The sequence below is a fragment of the Stegastes partitus genome, unplaced genomic scaffold, assembly GCF_000690725.1.
Source record: "Stegastes partitus isolate 25-593 unplaced genomic scaffold, Stegastes_partitus-1.0.2 Scaffold90, whole genome shotgun sequence".
Taxonomy (NCBI): domain Eukaryota; kingdom Metazoa; phylum Chordata; class Actinopteri; family Pomacentridae; genus Stegastes; species Stegastes partitus.
Window position 1 is genome coordinate 106018 of NW_007577821.1, and position 17749 is coordinate 123766.

At 38.9% G+C, this 17749-nt stretch overlaps 1 protein-coding gene across 4 annotated transcripts in view; it reads right to left on the minus strand.

Annotated features, from left to right (window-relative positions):
* epb41l3b (erythrocyte membrane protein band 4.1-like 3b) overlaps window positions 1-17749 on the minus strand; it is a 60013-nt gene that overhangs the window by 29186 nt on the left and 13078 nt on the right. For 3 of the 4 annotated variants that reach the window (XM_008277143.1, XM_008277145.1, XM_008277142.1), the window contains exons 2-3: window positions 11709-11905; window positions 6145-6288 (exon numbers count right to left, since the gene is read on the minus strand). In XM_008277143.1, the coding sequence (XP_008275365.1) occupies window positions 6145-6288; window positions 11709-11894 (330 nt within the window). In that variant the 5' untranslated portion in view covers window positions 11895-11905. The remainder of the gene's footprint in view (window positions 1-6144; window positions 6289-11708; window positions 11906-17749) is intronic. The other variant, XM_008277144.1, reaches the window with a different exon arrangement.

The following is a 17749-nucleotide window of genomic DNA, read 5'->3' on the forward strand; positions in this document are numbered from 1 at the left end:
TCTTTTCTAAATTTAGAGAGCAAACAACAGCAGTAGCATGCCAACTTTATAGATTTGCAATGATTATATGAAGAAAGAGGAGCTTGTATAGACAAACCATGTGTCTTCATCTAAAGACTGTTTTCTTAATGAATCACTTGACCTACAAAATACTAGAAAATATATTGTTCTTGCTGTGTTGTTGTAGTTAACTTCATTAAATATCTTATTTTCTTCAAACAGAGCTCCAAAACCCAACAATATACAGCTTCCAATTAAAACAGAGAAAAACACCAATTATTTATCTCATAAAACTACAATAAACTATTTATCTCATAAAATTAAAATAAACTGACTTAAAAGACAACATTTAGCATGCACTGTCATGGACTTTAGAGTTAGGATATAGTTGTAAATCTACAGTTCAAGGGCTTTAAAAAAATAAAAAATAAAATTTAAAAAAAGCCATGAACTCAAAACAATAAGACAGTAAGATGAAGGATTTTCTTCTTCCTCCACTGAGATTTAACAACCTTTGAAATGAAGAGGAGGAGGTTCAGCAGTTCTGTGTCACAGAAAATGATAGGAAACGATTAGGACAGACATTTTTCCCCAAAGGGGAAAATGGCATTGAGCTGGAAAACTACAAGGTCAGGGGGGATAAAAATGTCAAATCTTGACACTCTCGACCGCTTTCAAATAGGATTGGAAGGAGGGAGGAGGACTCCCTGGCAATTATCCGAGGGTTGTCTGACTTCAATTGTATTATGGTGTCAAACATATAAGCTAACCGAACATATGTCTTCTGTGTGTCACCTACAGCAGCTGGATGTTCTCATACAACAGAATTTTATTTCAGTTTTAAGTAAAATGGTCCAACTGATTGTGATTGTGCCTTATTGGTTGCTATGACAACTCCTTTGGAAGGTGGCCAAGCAGCCAACTAGCTCTTTTTTGTTGCCTCTTGCATTTTACTGTAGTGATTGTAATGTTTATTAACGAAAGCTTTTCAGTCAAGGAGTGACCTGTAAAAAACATATCTAAGGACACAGTGCTACCTTGATTATGGGTATTTTTTGGCTGCAAGCAGCACCGGTGAGACTTGTGCATACTGCATCACCATTGTATCAGTGAGCACAGCTTGATTTTGCAGCAAGAAGGGGCCTAATTCAGCCACAACCATGTAGAGAAGCAGACAAAACTGCTATTCAGACATAATTGTGTAGCTCAAATGGTCTGAGTAAATTTAAAGTTTCTTACTTATTTGTTTGCACTGACTTGTTATTTTATTGCTTAAATGGCAAATTAAAAAATAGTATACTTGCATACACATCCACAAAAGCTCAGAGGAACAGCTGTTGGATGTGAAGAAAAAAAAGAAAAATAAAAAGAATAAAGTGACAGAAAGGGGGACACTCCAAAGAATTCTCAAAACTTAATCATAGCCAACTTCAGGCTAATACACCTAGAAAAGAAATGTGCAGTTTATACAGTAAATAGTCACGTACAATATTATAATTACTTGTTATTATTATTACCAGCATTAATTTATCAAAAAATAAATGACAAAAAAAGTGAAATTATCATATAGAAAACATTTTGTCAGTTTTGTTTGATAATTGCTTTGAACTATTATTTTGATCTATTAATTTTCTGTGGATTGACTTGCTCTTTTAGCACCCAAAAGATAAACTCTATACAAAATCCTGATAGGCGAATTGTAGAATGTGTAGTAAATGGATGATTTATGAAGAGATAAAAAGCTTCATGTGCACGTCAGCGTTGCTAGGTCTGCAGGTCAGGGTTGCAAGGCTACTTTTGACGCATCGTGCAAGCTCAATTTTTAGCTTTTTGTTTGGGCAGACATGCAGCGTGGGTTCTCTGGCTTCCTCCCACAAGGTCCAAAAACATGTTGAGGTTAACTGGTGATTCTAAATTGTCTGTAGGTGTGAGTGTGAGTGTGCTTGGTTGTCTGTCTGTCTCTAAGTGTAGCCCTGTGATAGACTGGTGACCTGTCCAGGGTGTCCCCTGCCTTCACCCTAAATCAGTTGGGACAGGTTCCAGTCGTCCACGACCCTAGCGAGGATGAAGCGGTGTATAGATAATGGATGGATGTTTAGATAGACCTATTGTGCGTGCAACTTACATTAATACCATCAATAGTGAAAAATTGCTTCAAATGCAATCTTTTTTTTTTTTTTTTTTAACACTCAAATCCTATTATACTCAGTCCAGACCAGAGCATACAACACGTAACACACAGACGACATGCTGTATTGCTGATTGTATTGGACTGCTTTTGCTTAGCCACTGTGCTGTTTTTGTCACATAGACCTGGCAATGCTTCTGAGCATTTCAGGTTTTCTGAACAGAATAGACAAGCATTCCAGTGTCGTGCATTTTCTTTCTTTCTGACTCTGCCAGTCCCTTCTTTTCACATCCCCTCCAATGCAGTCTAATCTCAAGTCAGTTCTAAGTATTCCTCATTTAATCGGTGTCAGGGTTGGGACACAGTGAAGAGGGTTTAGACTTGTGCCAAGAAAAGTCTTGGCTCTGGCCATCCTAGCAGGAGGGCAGGACTGGGGGATTACAGGACAGTAAGCAGAGGGGACATGGTGGCTCAATACTACACTTGCTATTCAGACAAATACACAAAAAATTGACATTTAGTGTTTTAAGAGATCAGTCAAATTCATTCTGGAATAAAACACTTAGGATACATCATCCTATTTTTGAGGTGGACCCAACGGATTAATTAATAATTAGGAAGGCTGTTGTGAATACAGTAAAAGCTCAAGTGTAGTGTGTATAATGCAGTGCAAAGTCATCTTATTTATATTACACACTGCAAGATAATTCATTCACTTATTTTCTGTTCCATGAAACTAGCACTCAAAAGGCCAATTAGTGATTTTTAACTATATTCACTGCGATAATTAGGAAATATAACTTGATGATGAATAAGACTCTTTGTGTTCTTAAGTTGAGCAAATTTCACTTTTAGGTCAGATTTAGCTTTTGTCTGGTGAAACTCCATCTATTAAAAGGGGCAAACCTCAAATTGTACACATCAAGATCAGTGTATTTGTCTTTAGGGGTATTACCTCAGCTCTTAAAACATCAATATTGTCCTGTGTGGATCTGGATTAACTTAGTAGAGTTGAAAGAAAAAAATATGCTTTTATAAGAGTCATCTCTTTGGCCTGTTTTAGGAACTTGAGCAACATTAGGAACTTAAAGTGAGAGGTTTCTTTCTGTTTTCTTTCTAGTAAATAGGTAGAGTGCTCCTTTAAAATACCTGTCAGTTAACTTTCAGATAAAACCGGGTCTCAATGTATTGTTTGGAATTTCGAGCTCAGAATTATACATTTATACGTTACACTAAAGGATTATGCCTTTACAGACAGTGCATCATTTAAGATTTTAAAAAATCTCAATATCCTGTTTGAAGCTTAATGAAATAATGTTTCACAATCTTTCAGAATATGAGTGAATCTCATACAGAGCTTAGAAAAAAACAACAATGCGTAATGTTCTCTAAGTCTGTCTCAAGGGTAAGAAGTCCAGACTGACCTCCAATTCCCCCGGTTCTAATGTCCTTAAAAAATCCCTCCAGTGCCACAGTGGGACATCAAGTAATCATGCCAACACACTGAGTCAATGACACTGATTCCCTCCAACAAATGCTCCCATTTCACAGTCAGAACGCATCACCTCACCACCAAAACAGCCAGTTAATCCCTCTATCCAAACCCCTGGTGAGGAGGAATCTGCTTAAAGGAAATTTGCAGAGGAGTGTCTGGTTCTCTCATTCAGCCAGTGCATCTTTTTTAGGAATCTTACAAAGTTTCAGTTTGTATATCCTTGAGAAAAAGCTCAACTTTGTTTTGTTAGGGAAGAAATATGTAAAAGTAAAAGTTAATGAGTCCGATTTATTCCTGAATTATGAATGCCCGAACAGAAAGAAAGACTGTCCTGTCTGAAGGCAGAAGGCAGCTATTATGTTGTGAAGCTCCAACACTCACATGTACAACAAAAAGGCCTTTTCCTAGTGGGCAGTCCTTGAATAGTGGGGGTTATTTCAGAATACTGGACAATGAATATATTATCAGAGTACGAGTTCCATTTAAAAGTACACAGTGCTGCTTTGGGGAAAAAACTGACAAAGGAATTTGACACGATACAAAGTAAAAGAGGAGTGAAATTCATCAAAGCCTGACAAGATGCATGATACAGTCAAAAAGAAATCAGGCAGCAAAATAACACAAAAACATTGCAATTGATTTGATGCACTGTCCATCCCAAAAAATAATGACTCCATATACTACTTCACCCTCCCCTCATTTTACCCAATATGATTAACAACCAGCTCATGCTCTATTGCTTTTCTTCCCAAAACATGCCATTTTCATATTCAGTTTTTCCACATTATGATAAAAGACATACTGCTGGGATAGTGGTGCCGTGAGCTTCACATTTACAACACAAAGACACGTGTTTTTCACTGATTGTTGGCTCCTCTTTCCTCAAAGGGTTTATTTCTGGATAGCAGATGAGCTTTGAAGTAAGAACTGAACATTTAAGAACATGAATATTTTTTCTCTCAAGGCTACACAGAGAAGCTTTAGAGGAAAAACAAAATCCCATAAGGCAGTTTGACAATGGAAATGGAAATGTGTGGTGAAATCCATGAAATCCCTGCTTCGGAGAAGGGTTGTCAAAATGCAGTTTTATTCTGCTAATGCAACAGAACAAGGATCAGAAAACTAACACCCACAGAAATTCTGGGTGCAGCAGAAGGCTGATGGTATAAACTATCAAGTCATTCGGTTCCTAATAATTATGTGCTGTTGAGACATATCTTTGTGTTTACATATCGGCATAGTAAATCAGCTTACTACCCTCAAATCAACCACAATTAAACTTTTTTTTTCTTTTAAGTATTTGACTGGTGCCACATGCTGCATTATACGCTTTTAAAATGAGGGTAACTTGCATTACCATCTCTGCAAAGGGAAGCGTTTTTGGCTTACTTTGCAAACACAAAGTATCAAATATTCCTTCAGATTTCAGAAGTACAATAATCTGTCTGACTTTGGAAAGCTGTAAAATTTTAGAGACCAACTACAGATCATATATATATATCTTCTTCCTATATAGCAATGCCTTTTAGTATGGTCCCTGCACAAGGACACTGCTATGTATGGACATCAGTAGGTGGGGAACAGTCAACACTGTGTTGTAAATGGACAGCCTTGTGTATCCCCTGAACCACAGTTACACTTGTGTTATTTAAAAATGACTGTTACATTAAATTGCCACATGGTTGGGCAAATATATTGCCTATTGCTGACTGGTCCATCACAGTATTTTTTATTTGTTTTTTTTTGTTTTTTAAGGTGATGTCAGCGATTTTATTTTGCTAATTTAAGGGTCTGCATCCTGAAGAATTACAAAGTGTAACTAAAGCATTAGCACTAACAGGAATTGGCAGTTAAAGTAGCCTTAGTCACTGCTCAATGATTGCCAATAGAGGTGGTTAAATTACTATTATCAGTCATTAAAGTGTGTAGACAGCCATAAATTTCAGTGTAACAGTTATCCAAATGTGTACTGTGTTTGCTGCACCATGAAAGAAGACAAAAGCCTGGCCCACGCAAACTTACAAAGCATCTCTCTGCCTCTCTCTCATCACTGCAGAAATTGTACAGATAGCCAAGGCTAGTTAGCAACTATGAACCAGAATAGGAGAGACACTGCTGAAAATAAGAGGCCCCCTGCCAGGGTCAGGGGCCACGAATCAGGAAAGAGCAGGGTGTCCAAGATTGACAACTTGACTGTGTCAGCTTTAGACAAATTTAGACAAAATCATGATACTCTCTATTTGTGAGCCCAGGATTGGTTCATGTCTGAGGGGAGAAGCCAACAACAGTCTCACAAATGCTTTGATTCTGAGTGTGAATGAAGAGGGGCTGATTACAGCTCTACAATGAAATAAGATCTATTAAAAAAAAAAAAGAAAAGAAAATGATGATGTGGTGGTCTGGGAATGGCCCGTCAAAAATATCACCCAACCCAACATGCTGCATATAGAACCCTAAAAAATGACCACTATTCTGTAGTAAACCGAAGCAAAAAGGATCTTCACCACCTGCAGAGTCTCACCTCCACATTGAGCGTGTAGTCGGAGCCGTCCAGCAGGGTGATTTTACACTGCATGATCTTCACTTTCTTGACGCCTCTCAAAGGAGACCTGGACAGACGACTGGTGGATGACCGGTGGGACACCTGATCCTCTTCTACCTGCTCCTGACAGAAAGAGAGCAATGGTGACTGGATGGTAATGAGTGTAACAACAGTAACAAATGTGTATGTACCATATTTACAGTTTTGCGCATGTTTGTGCACTGGGCTTCTTTGTTAACCATCTTAAAACAGAGAAAGGTTATTTCACTGAATAATTGTCTCACTGTTTAAGAAATGAATGCTTTTAGACCAACTGTGCTCACAGAGCACAAATGTAAAATACTCACACACACATTTCATTACCCAAATGCCCCTAACTGGCTTAAAGGTTTACCTCTTAATGTAGTTACCTCTTAAACCCCCCCCCCCCAAAAAAAAACAAGGAACATTTCTGTCATAATTTCTAAAACTAAAAATAGAGACCGGGACTCTGACTGAATGTAATCGCGTCCCACTGAGAAGAGCTCAGGGTGTACAGCCATTTTGTCTTAAAGAGAGAAAATCCAATTTTCCTCTTCACTGAAAACAAAGCCCTTTCTGGCTGACTTTACGTGGAAAAAGGGGCCTGTAGCTTAAAGACATTTTTTCTTCTTTCTCACAAAGTGGATTTAGTACCCCTTTCATTCTGACGAAGAACATTCCTTATCTTGTTCTTCAGGCTATATCTACCACACTGTTCCTATAGTATCTACTGTAGCTCATGTGTCCACGATTCTCCCTGTGGACTCCTTCAGATGTAGTGCTTAACTACAGAAGAAAATTGCAATTTTAGACATCACAGGACTGTAATATAAATGTAATTACCTTAGAATTTTCTAGAAACACCAATGTTATAAATAATCCACATGAAAGAAATTGTAAGCTGAGTACACTTCATTGATATGCGCTCCCTGCTGGAGCATGTGTCTCACAGGAAGGGCTGACAGTGCTGTGTCAAGAGTGCTGTGATTTCTCTTAGTGTTGCTTCTGCCAAGTCACAGAGTTCCGACAATGGTAGCGCATCATCTATCATTTTCAGTGTGGCACCACAAGGGCTGTTAAATGCTGCTAAGTGCTGCAAATTATAAAGGATACCAGTTTAGACAGGCCAAATGGGTAACACTGTGTTCTGTCAGGAAGAAAATTAAACATTTTTAAAACAGTTTTTGTCCATTCTAGCAACCTGGCTCTGTGACAGTCTCTGGGTTGGTCTGTCTATCTTTAGTCCATTTAAAAATATCTCATTCACTGTTTGATTAATTATAGAGGAATGCTGTACAGATATTTTTGGTCCTAAAAGTTTTTTTTGTAAAAACTTTAATCACTTGACTTTTCGTGCCAAAATCATTGTCTTATCACATGCATAACCAAAGATATCCCCACATACAGCTGAGGCAAGTGTTTTACTTTTTGCATCTGTGAGTACGTTTGTGTGGAGTAAATATCTCCCCAAGCCTGCAAGAGTCTGCGCCCAAAATTTGTGTTGCTACAGCAACTATGCTACAAGGGCAGCTGTGCACATGCTCAACAGTAGTGTGCAAGTGCAAAATATTTAGATGTGACCTAGGGTTGGGCGACATAGCTAAAAATTCAATCACAATAACATTTCTTATGTCGTCAGTATATTCAATAATTATTGACAATTTTTAAATAAATAATTTCAGATTTTGGTAAGATTCTACTTATTTCTTACTTGGGACCCAAAACTAAGATCTGTAAAATATTTTGGCTAAACTTTTAGTATTTCATATGCTGTACTGAAATATGTACGAAGAGCAATAAAAGAAAACAGTGCAAAAGAGTTGTCAATCCTCAGTGGTTTTACATTTCATCCGTTTCAAATTCTCAAATGCCATTTCAATGTCAATGTCGCTCTTAATGTCAAGGCTGTATTGTCTTCCTTGCATCATTATAGTTGGAAGGGAGCACAGAACTTGCACTACTGGCACCAACCGATACTGTGGTGGCACAAACACCTAGAAGTTGGTTAAATAACATTGTATCATTTTATTAATTCAGTCACTCTTATGCTATTTTATGCGGTCTAGAAAATAATGAATTTATCCATCAGATCGCCCTGCTGTGGTTGCTTTCTCATTACAGCTTGTTATGATTCATGTATAAACTCAGGCTCCATTTCCTGTCTTCATCAAACACCTCATTTCTACACCTATTTTTTCTACAACATGATCAGCACCTGCTGAGTCTGAGTATGCTTAAAGTATGGTTACATGCTTGTACATCATTACAAGGCCAAACATTAAAAAAATCCATCTCTACTACTTTCAACAATTTCACATTTGGCTGAGGAGGCTTTGATTCGTTGACTTCTTAATATGGGTTTCTCCTGAATGACAGAAATCTACAACTTTAAACATCAGCATGTGTTGACTAAGAAAAGGCCATCGGCAATATGCCTCGAATGTCAGGTAGAAGAAAGAAACAGTAGGACAGGAGAGCTCAGAGCTAATCCCCACTCTAATGCGTCTGAGGCCCTTCATATAGCAGACATCGGTCAAAACTCTTGTAGCCTTTTTCATTTGGATTTTAAAATGTATTACTTTTAGACTCTCTGGTTATATCCATCGACAGACTAATTTGGGGTTAAAAAAAAAAAAAAAAAAAAGCATATAAATTGGCTTCAACTATGCAGAATGACTAAACACATCCTACAATGAAATTGGTGTGACTTCAAACTTGTCGACAAGAGGTTTTTTTAAAACAAAACAGCAGAAAGATGGTGGTGTCTGGAGTGAGATATGTAGTGTTCTGTTTGGGAGAAAACTGCCTTGAACTATATAAATATACATTTTACACCTGCCAGAGCTGCATACTGGAGACCAAATCTGTACAGCTGGGGAACATGTTTTCTTCTCGAGTAGTTAATTAGAGAATAAGCAGGAATCTGCCTCTGCCTTACCCTCTGTACTGTTAAAGCAACGGAAATTCAATCTGAAAATCAATTGGATAGTGAGGCCAAGAGGCTGTTTGGGCCAAAATCTGCAGACAGACACTTAGTGTTCAGATAACATCAGTAGCTACTTGGGCTTCCTCAGACAAAAAATAGACAGGCTGCAGGGTACAGTATTCTTTATAACTGAGATGTCCGTGTTTAAGACACACTAGCCTTTGTTTCCCACCGTTTCCACGGTCACCTAAATATGCTTTTTAAAAATTACATTTAACTGAAAACAACCTTCAAATCGCAGCTGTTAATTTGCCAATTTATTTTATTAAAATTTTATTAGTTAGTTTTTTAAATCACTAAAATTATCCCGTTTGTCAGAGCCAGAAGCTGTAAAAACATGAGGAATCATTAGATTTTTATACCTCTGCTAGTCTTTGAAGTCATCATGTGTGATATCAGGTTATGTCAGGAAAATTACGCTTACATTACAAATTTCATCAAAATCATGTCTCATTGAAAAATGTTCAAAACCATGCACACGAACCTGATTCAGGGAAAAACAAAAAGCGACACCTTAACACAACATGAATCAATGAGTGACTTGGTTGCAACTAACAATCATGGTAGGTGAAAGGTAAGTATGGAAACAAACTTAAAAATAAATAAATAGTACAGTATGTATAGCACATACAACGCCAACTCCCCCCCCCCCAGTAATAGTATTACCTGTAGGCACTTGAAAAAACGTTGTACTTGTTAATTCATTTTTATATTTTTTTTCATTAATCCTAAATAAATACTTTTAAAAAATCTATTTTTCTTCTTTTTGTTTGTACGATTCATGGTATTCTCACTGTGTCATACTGCACTGAAGACATTTCTGAATTCTCTCTCCTGCTAGCTTAATGAGGAGCAAAAACACCCAGAGACTGGGATTCTGAGAATAAAAACACTAAACAGAAACTTATAGTCATAGTTCAACAGTGCCAGCTTTCCCAGCAATTACCAGAACAATCAAACTTTATTACAGTCTAAACCTTCAACCACGAAAAATCATGAGCTTTTACTTCCAACCAACTACTTACTCATCATTGCCACTGCTGTGTTAAGTTGCGCTCCTCTATATGATCAATTAATGGAACACTGAAAATAAAAACATCCAGACTTTGTTTCTCAATAGCCCCTAAGTACACGGAACATTGCTGGGTTAAAGTGACGGCATTCTGTCATTCAAACCCCTTTCAGACAAAAGGTCACTTTTCTGTTGTTGTTCCTCACACCTGCATTCAACAGACCACCCACATTGTCATTCACAATGAAGTTATTGCTGTTGCTTTGTGCATAAATAAAGCTCTTACTTTGTAGACACTGTGGATCCCACGAGGAAATAGTCCTAAACAGCTCGAAACTAAACTACCCCTGTGTGTGTGGGGGAAGACATGTAGACCGACACAGTGTGATCTACTGTTGGATCCTGGTCCGGACTGATCCGCTCTCCATGCGCTCTCTTGGCAATAATTTAAAAGTATAAGAATGTAACTAGTTACTGGTGCTCAGTGTGCAAATGTGCACAACTCTCTCTCTTTGGAGATGCACGAATAGATCCTGCTGCTGTCTGATGCTGCAGGTAGTAAACTAACTCAGAGCCAACAGTTCTAAACAGCTGGAAAAAGCAAACTTCAGCTCTTCTTAGCATCTTGTGAGGAAAAAAAAATGGATTATGTTAATTATTGGCAAGTATAATTTATCTTTAAGCTGCTAGTGTCTGTTCTAATCAGAGTAAGGTTTTAATATTATGAACATTTGATTTTGTTGACTTATAGATTCTAAATTGTAAAGTGCATAAAAACGATGTGTGAGGATTTTGGCACACAAACTGTGTATTAAGCCTCTCTCTGATGTTTCTGGATGAATATTGGTGCTGAAATGTAGAAAAATCCTTCATTAAAACACTTCACACAACTGAAAGTAACGCTGTTACGAGTCTATCCATTAATGTGGCGGCTTACTTCAGACGTGCACTGTAGTGAAAGTGTTATGGAAATGTTTCTAGGTCCGATTTAGTAACATTTCCAAGGCTACTTTTATGGATGAGCAACCAGGGTGCATATTCAGACACACAACTGCCCCGTGTAGTCGCAGTCAGATTAATGTAACAGAGTGCATGTCTGAAAGGGGTAAATGTGTTTTTTCCACATTTTCAAAATAAAAGCATGGAGCACTGACTGAAAGACAAGCTTTCTTGTAAACAAATGCATCTGACACAGGGTCGCAATTGTCATAGAGGACGCTGAGGTCATGCGTCACTATTTTTTGCCCCTTGTATTCACTTCCATTTTCTTAACAAAGACACAATTCATTTAGGGGAGGGATGAATGGTGTGTAATGTTTTCTCAAATGTAATGGGATCTATACAGTGTTGCTAAATATTGCAAATTGCAAAAAACAATACTTGATTCAATTAAAATATTTTTACAAGAAATGTAAATTAAAAATAAATAAATACAAAAAAGGAAAAATATTTCATGGATCTTTGATTTCAATTAAATGTGTCACAGAAGTGACAGTTGGATGCATGTGTTGAGAAGAGGCTGACCTGCTCTTTCCTGGCTGGGGTGCTGTGTCCGGCGGCAGCTGGAAGCTGTTCCGGATGGTTCTGTGGCGAGGTGGGTTCGGCTGCTGCCTGGCTGGGCTGGGATGCTGCTTTTGCTTTCCCCTTCTGTGTCTCCTTGTTCTCCTGCAGCTGCTTGGCCTCAGAGTCTGCGCCTGACTCAGTTGTCATGGTAAATCACACTGGAGGGCAAAAAAAGAAAGGAAAAGAGGGAGGAAAACTAGATGACTCGGCTGACTTGTTATGGACTGATGTGCTGCCACTTTTCAGGCCTAATGATAAGCTCCCCTATGAGGCAAATGTGGAGACATGGATATTAGTTGACAGCACAAAAAAAAAAATGTATGCAAGAGGCTTAGGTGCACCCAAGTTCCCTTTTTCAATAATATCTCTTGTGTCAGCAGCTGATAAGGAAAACACAAAGGCATGTACAAAGACATTCACCAATTCTAAAATATATATACTTTCACATTTTGTTCAGCCAGATTACATTGTTTTATTACTGTATCATGTACAGCTACAATTACTTATTTTTGTAGTGGACATTTGTTTTTTTTGCAAAATTAATCATTTGGTTTCTAAATATCAGAAAATGGTGAGAAATGTATGTAAGTTCAAGGAGGTCTTGGTTTTTCCAAAACCCTCTTTATAATGATGAATGAGTGAAATAAAAAAAGGAAACAACTTCCCAACGGAGAGGCTGGAATCAGCAAATGTATTTGCATGAAATCCACGAATAAGTTTTGACTGAACTGACTAATCAAATAACTCACTAACTGCTGCAGTTGTGCTCTCACCGTCTTGTGAAAGCATCTACATATCAGGGGAAATTGAATCAAACCAATTAAAAAAGCAATCACTGAAGGTATTAGCTCATTAATTCACCCAGTGTTTTAAATTGCTGATTAAGAGGAAATTAACTGACTGAATGTAATAATTGATTATTCATTTCAAGTAATTATTCAAACGAAAACTTCAAACATCTGTGCCTTGCTTCAGAATGAGGCTCTGCAGATTTTGTCACAATAATAACTGAGTTACTTCATCGTTTTGACCTGCTGTTTAGACACTTGAACTCTAGAAACCTGCTGGAGGCATACGTTCCTTGACTAAACAATTCAGGTGACAAACACTTGTCCACATTATTTTTTATCAGTTATGTTTTGATGCTTGTGCTCATTTAGGTATAAAATTCTAGAAAAGTTTTAAAAATTCTTCAAATTTCTGACTTTGTCTGACAGTTCTGAGCAAAATATTTTTCATTTAGCTACAAAAAAAAAGAAAATCAGCAAGTCCTTACATCGGAGAGCTGCCAGCCAGACAACCTTCTGCACTTCTCCTTATCTAAACAATTACCTGAACAATCAAATAGTTCATTATTGTAGGGTCAGCTCAGAAACAATTATTTTAAAAACTAAATGCTTCATGATTAGTGTAAATAATTAGAGTAGTCCCACCCCAACGCACATTACTCTGCAGAGTATTTAAACACAGGAATCCAGACTATCTGAGCTGCCACAGGACACATCTTTCATAGCATGACCTTCTCCTCCTGTGAATAGCAGCATACCAGCAAGAGACACAGTCCCAGGAGCCTAAAACTGGTAATGAGAGGGAACATCGAATTTCTAGTTTCAACAAACATAGACGGCAGATAGGCCAGATCGCACTGGGGCCCCTGTGCTGACCGTAGCTACACTCTCAGACAGTGGGATGTGGTTTGGAGGGCGTTGTATTTGTGTATGTGTGGGCCTGTACACTGGGTCTCTGCTGCAGATAGTCTGGGGTTTGTAGTACGAATGGTTGTCATACTGCTGCTGGCCTGCTTCTCCCTTGCACTCTATTTATAGGGCTGTGTTTACTGCGAAGTGGGAGGATCTCTGACTTCCAGCCGTGGCCAAGGAGAGCAGCCTCTGGATAAACAAAGCCAACACTGCAGCCTGAGGTGATCCCCAAAAATGTTGACATGCTGAGCAAAAAACTGCGACATCTTCAAGGGAGGGATGCAGCTAAAAAAAATTTAAAAAAAAAAAAAAGAAGAAGAGGGAGAAGCACAGCAAAACCTAAAGAAATCCATTGGGCATGATTGATTATTACAAAGTGCTAAAGGCTTTTTGGAGGTCAAGATATCTTACAAGCTATAATAGGAAACATGTCTCAGAAAATTCACAAAGGCTTTCTGGAAGACTAAATTTGGCCCACAAGTCTGACTCCATGCGTCCTGCTATGAACAGCACTCGCAGGCACATAACTGGAGTATTAACAGCTGGGGCCCGTGACCTCATCATGCCTCTGTGTTGTGTCAGCACTATCCATCATATACTCTGTGACAGATAACTTTAAAATACCGATATAAACATAGTGATACTTGCTCTCTCTCTTTCTGTTACACACACACACACACTCACATGTATGTATGCATGTGTATAAATTTATAGTCTCTGAAGGAACAGAACTCAAGGTGCTTGAAATCCAGTGTTCAGTTTCTGCAATCTGAGATGTAATTCAATTTCAATTCAATTTTATTCATAGAACACATTTTACAATATATGCCATCTCACAGCGCGTAACATAGTAAGGTGAAGACCGTACCAATTTTAAATTATTTGAGGTGTCATGTCATCTGCTGGTGTTGGTCCACTGTGTTTTATCAAGTCTGGAGTCAATGCAGCATCCACCAGGAGATTTTAGAGCTCTCCATGCCTCCATCTGCTAACAAGCGCTATAGAGATGCTGATTTCCTTTCCTTTACCAGCAGTACTCAGCAGCAAAACTACTGACAAATGGTTTACTCGGTCAGCCAACTCACCTGACCTGAACCCCACAGAACCCTATATGGAGTATTGTCAAGAGGAAGACGAGAAACACTCAACACAAAATACAGTCGGGCTGAAAGCTGATGTCAAAGCAACCTGGGCTTCAATAACACCTCAGCAGTGACACAGGATGGTCACCTCCGTGCCGCATTGTTGCAGTAATTCATGGTGAAGCAGACCCAACCAAGTATTAAGAGTATAAATAAACATACTCTTGAGAAGATAGTCATTTCTAAATTGTAAATCCTCCAACTCCAAGGGTCACTGAGTGCAAAATGCTGATCAAACTCCTTTCAACTTCAGTAACTGCAGATGCTATGAAAAATGTGATAAAGATGACCACATCCAGATTACAACCCTGAGTAGCAGTGATGTGAATGAAGCAACAATGTCACAAGATCCAAATTCCAACCCTGGTTTAAAAAAACGTGAAGATAAGCAAATTATAAAAGACCATGAAGCGACTCAGTAATCAGCTGACAGGAGGATGGCTGCATACAGCTAACCTTTGCATCTCCTAACCCCCATGAAACAGGAACTATGGTAGGAGGGGAGGAAAGGAACATCTTAGCACCATAGAAACGGAGGAAGAATAAGTTCAGTCACTGGTGACAGGCACTCTTCACAGTGCACACAACAGGCCCACACAGTAGCCTTGTGTGTGGCCCTCACCATGTACTGACACACACTTTTTGCATTTAGAAAGCTTTATTCACAACTCATTTAATGCCTTAGATTACTGCTTGGATACAGGAGCAGATGATTGTACCAAGATAGCCTCATCATATTGATCATAAGAATTAGCTAAAGACAAAGTGATACTTTTCAAATAAATGAATCAATGTTTCTTCTGGTCTGTTGCTGATTAATCTTGCATGACAGGAAGATTCAACAACTCAGGTCAAGAAAGCTTTAAAACTTGCAGTCATGAACAACTGGTGTTTGGCATATTTTTATCAGGAAAATCCTTAGGTACACAGGAGAAGGGATAGCATTTATCAAATTCTCATCCAGCTCCAAATCCTTTTAAATCCCTACTGAGTCTTACAGACTTACCTTCAACAAGTAGCTAAAGGCTAAATAGCCACAGCTCCAATATGTCCTACCACCTTCTCCTGGCTAAAAAGGTAAAACAACTGCTGTGTTCACCGTCTGAACCTCCAGTGCAAAAAATGTAATTTTGCTGCCTATAGGTTTGTCGTTGCTCTTTACTGACAGAAATAAGTGAGGAGATGAGGTTTGAAAAGAGATTTGTTGCATCATAGCTTAACAAATGTCTGTTGTGCACACTGGGAACCGGATCCAAATTGAAGCAGCTATTGTAACTCATCAACAGGAAGTTTAATACATGTGTTTACTGCATCAGTAAATTTAAACGAGAACTCAACACTTAGCTTTTTTTTTTTATTACTCACTGTGGATTTATTTTTCACTGCAATATAAAGTCCTGCACCTCTATTGAAACAGCACAACCATGACTAGAAGGACAGACAACTCAAAAATGTCCCCTGTATTTTGTAATTTTCTAAGAGCTTTATCCTGTGTGTTAATTAAACTCACTGTCTGTTACTAAACAAACCAATCAAATTATATTCATATAAAATGGTGAGACAACAATGTGCAGTGGATTTTCATGTCCACTGCAAAGTGCAGCTGAGGCTTATCAGTATGTAGCTACATTACATATTTGACCACGGAGACTAAATACTGTGGGACTGCCCATGCATGCAAACCTCCATTTCAAGGTCCATTTGTGATTGTAATGCACCCTGTTGGAAAGTGGCCTGTCCACACAGAGTCCCACACGCACGCGCACACACAAACGTAGGAGGATGAGGGACGGCCATCTGTGCTGAGTGCCATTAGCCAGAGTAAACCACAGCTGGGCCCATCCCTGACACCCCTGCCCCCACAGCCATATCCCCCTCAGCGACTTATGGAGGTTACATGGCGGGGAATAGCTAGCATTTTCTGACACGTCAAAACCCATCTCAACCAGGCCTGCCGTATATGAAGCAGCCCCTCTGCCTGGCTACAGGGCTGACAGCTGTCACACACACACCCAGTTACCGTAACAGGATACCATGTAACTGGTCTGGGCTGTTCAAATGAGAACCCTCATGGGTGACAACTCCCTAAGGTGCTTTTACTGTTCCAGACTCCAAAACAACTAAATTATTGCTAGGTTTTGTCAAGAATATGATTTTTGGTTGTTGGTCATTTCCAATGACTATTGTTGTTTAACAATTCCAACAGATTCTTTAAGATCTTTAAGACTATGTGAAATGTGCCCTCCAGCATCCTCCAAAGGAGAGCTCAGAGTTGAGTAGTTAAAACAAGAAAGACCTAAATGGGCAGCGCTAGCATGTAGCGGTACTGGACCTCAGAAGAGATGACAACAATGTCAACCAGGTCTCCATGTCTTCACCTGAATAAAAGCTTCACCTAAACAGCTGAAAAGGTCCCAGTCAAGGCAAAAATGTGCAAAATTGTTGAAGCCAGTAAAATCATACTCTGTTAAAAGGATTAAGATCCTTCCATGCAAGTATTCTCAAAACAGCTAAAAAATACAGTCGTGACTCGACAATCCGACACTAAATGTAATAATGTTATAATAACTAGTAGGGCTGGTCCGAATAGCACTTTCCGGGCTCAATTAATGATGAATATCAGAATATTCGACATGGTCGGGGTGAAGGCGTCCACCCCCGGGGAGTGCTCCAACGGGGTGGAAGTGGTTGGAACGCACAGGCAGTACTTGGCTACTGATGCCAGTTCAGTTAGCGGTCACAGTTCTGTTCCCAGTTACCACCACCGGTGGCGGCGGCACCACATCCCCACCACCACCACCATCCGAGTTTACTTCTGTAAACACTGAGCACGCTCAGTGCGTGTGACGTTGTTGTGTCCTCTTCTGCGCATGTGGGACACTTTTGGGTCGTATTACATTTACACAGCAGATCACATGCAAGTCGTATTTAATCGTAAATGTGAACAAACTCACAAAAAAATCAGGTTTCACAAAAAAATCCAAATTGAGCATTACGTCCTGCAGTCTGAACATAGCCAATCTGTGTGATTGTTAAGTCAGATAATATGCCGTTATCCTTATTTGTGACATAAAGTGTCATGTCAAAGTCAGAATCCAAGGCTGTCAGTATGTTACGGCTATTTTTCATGGGTTCTGTTCGCTTTTCCTAAAAACCTGTT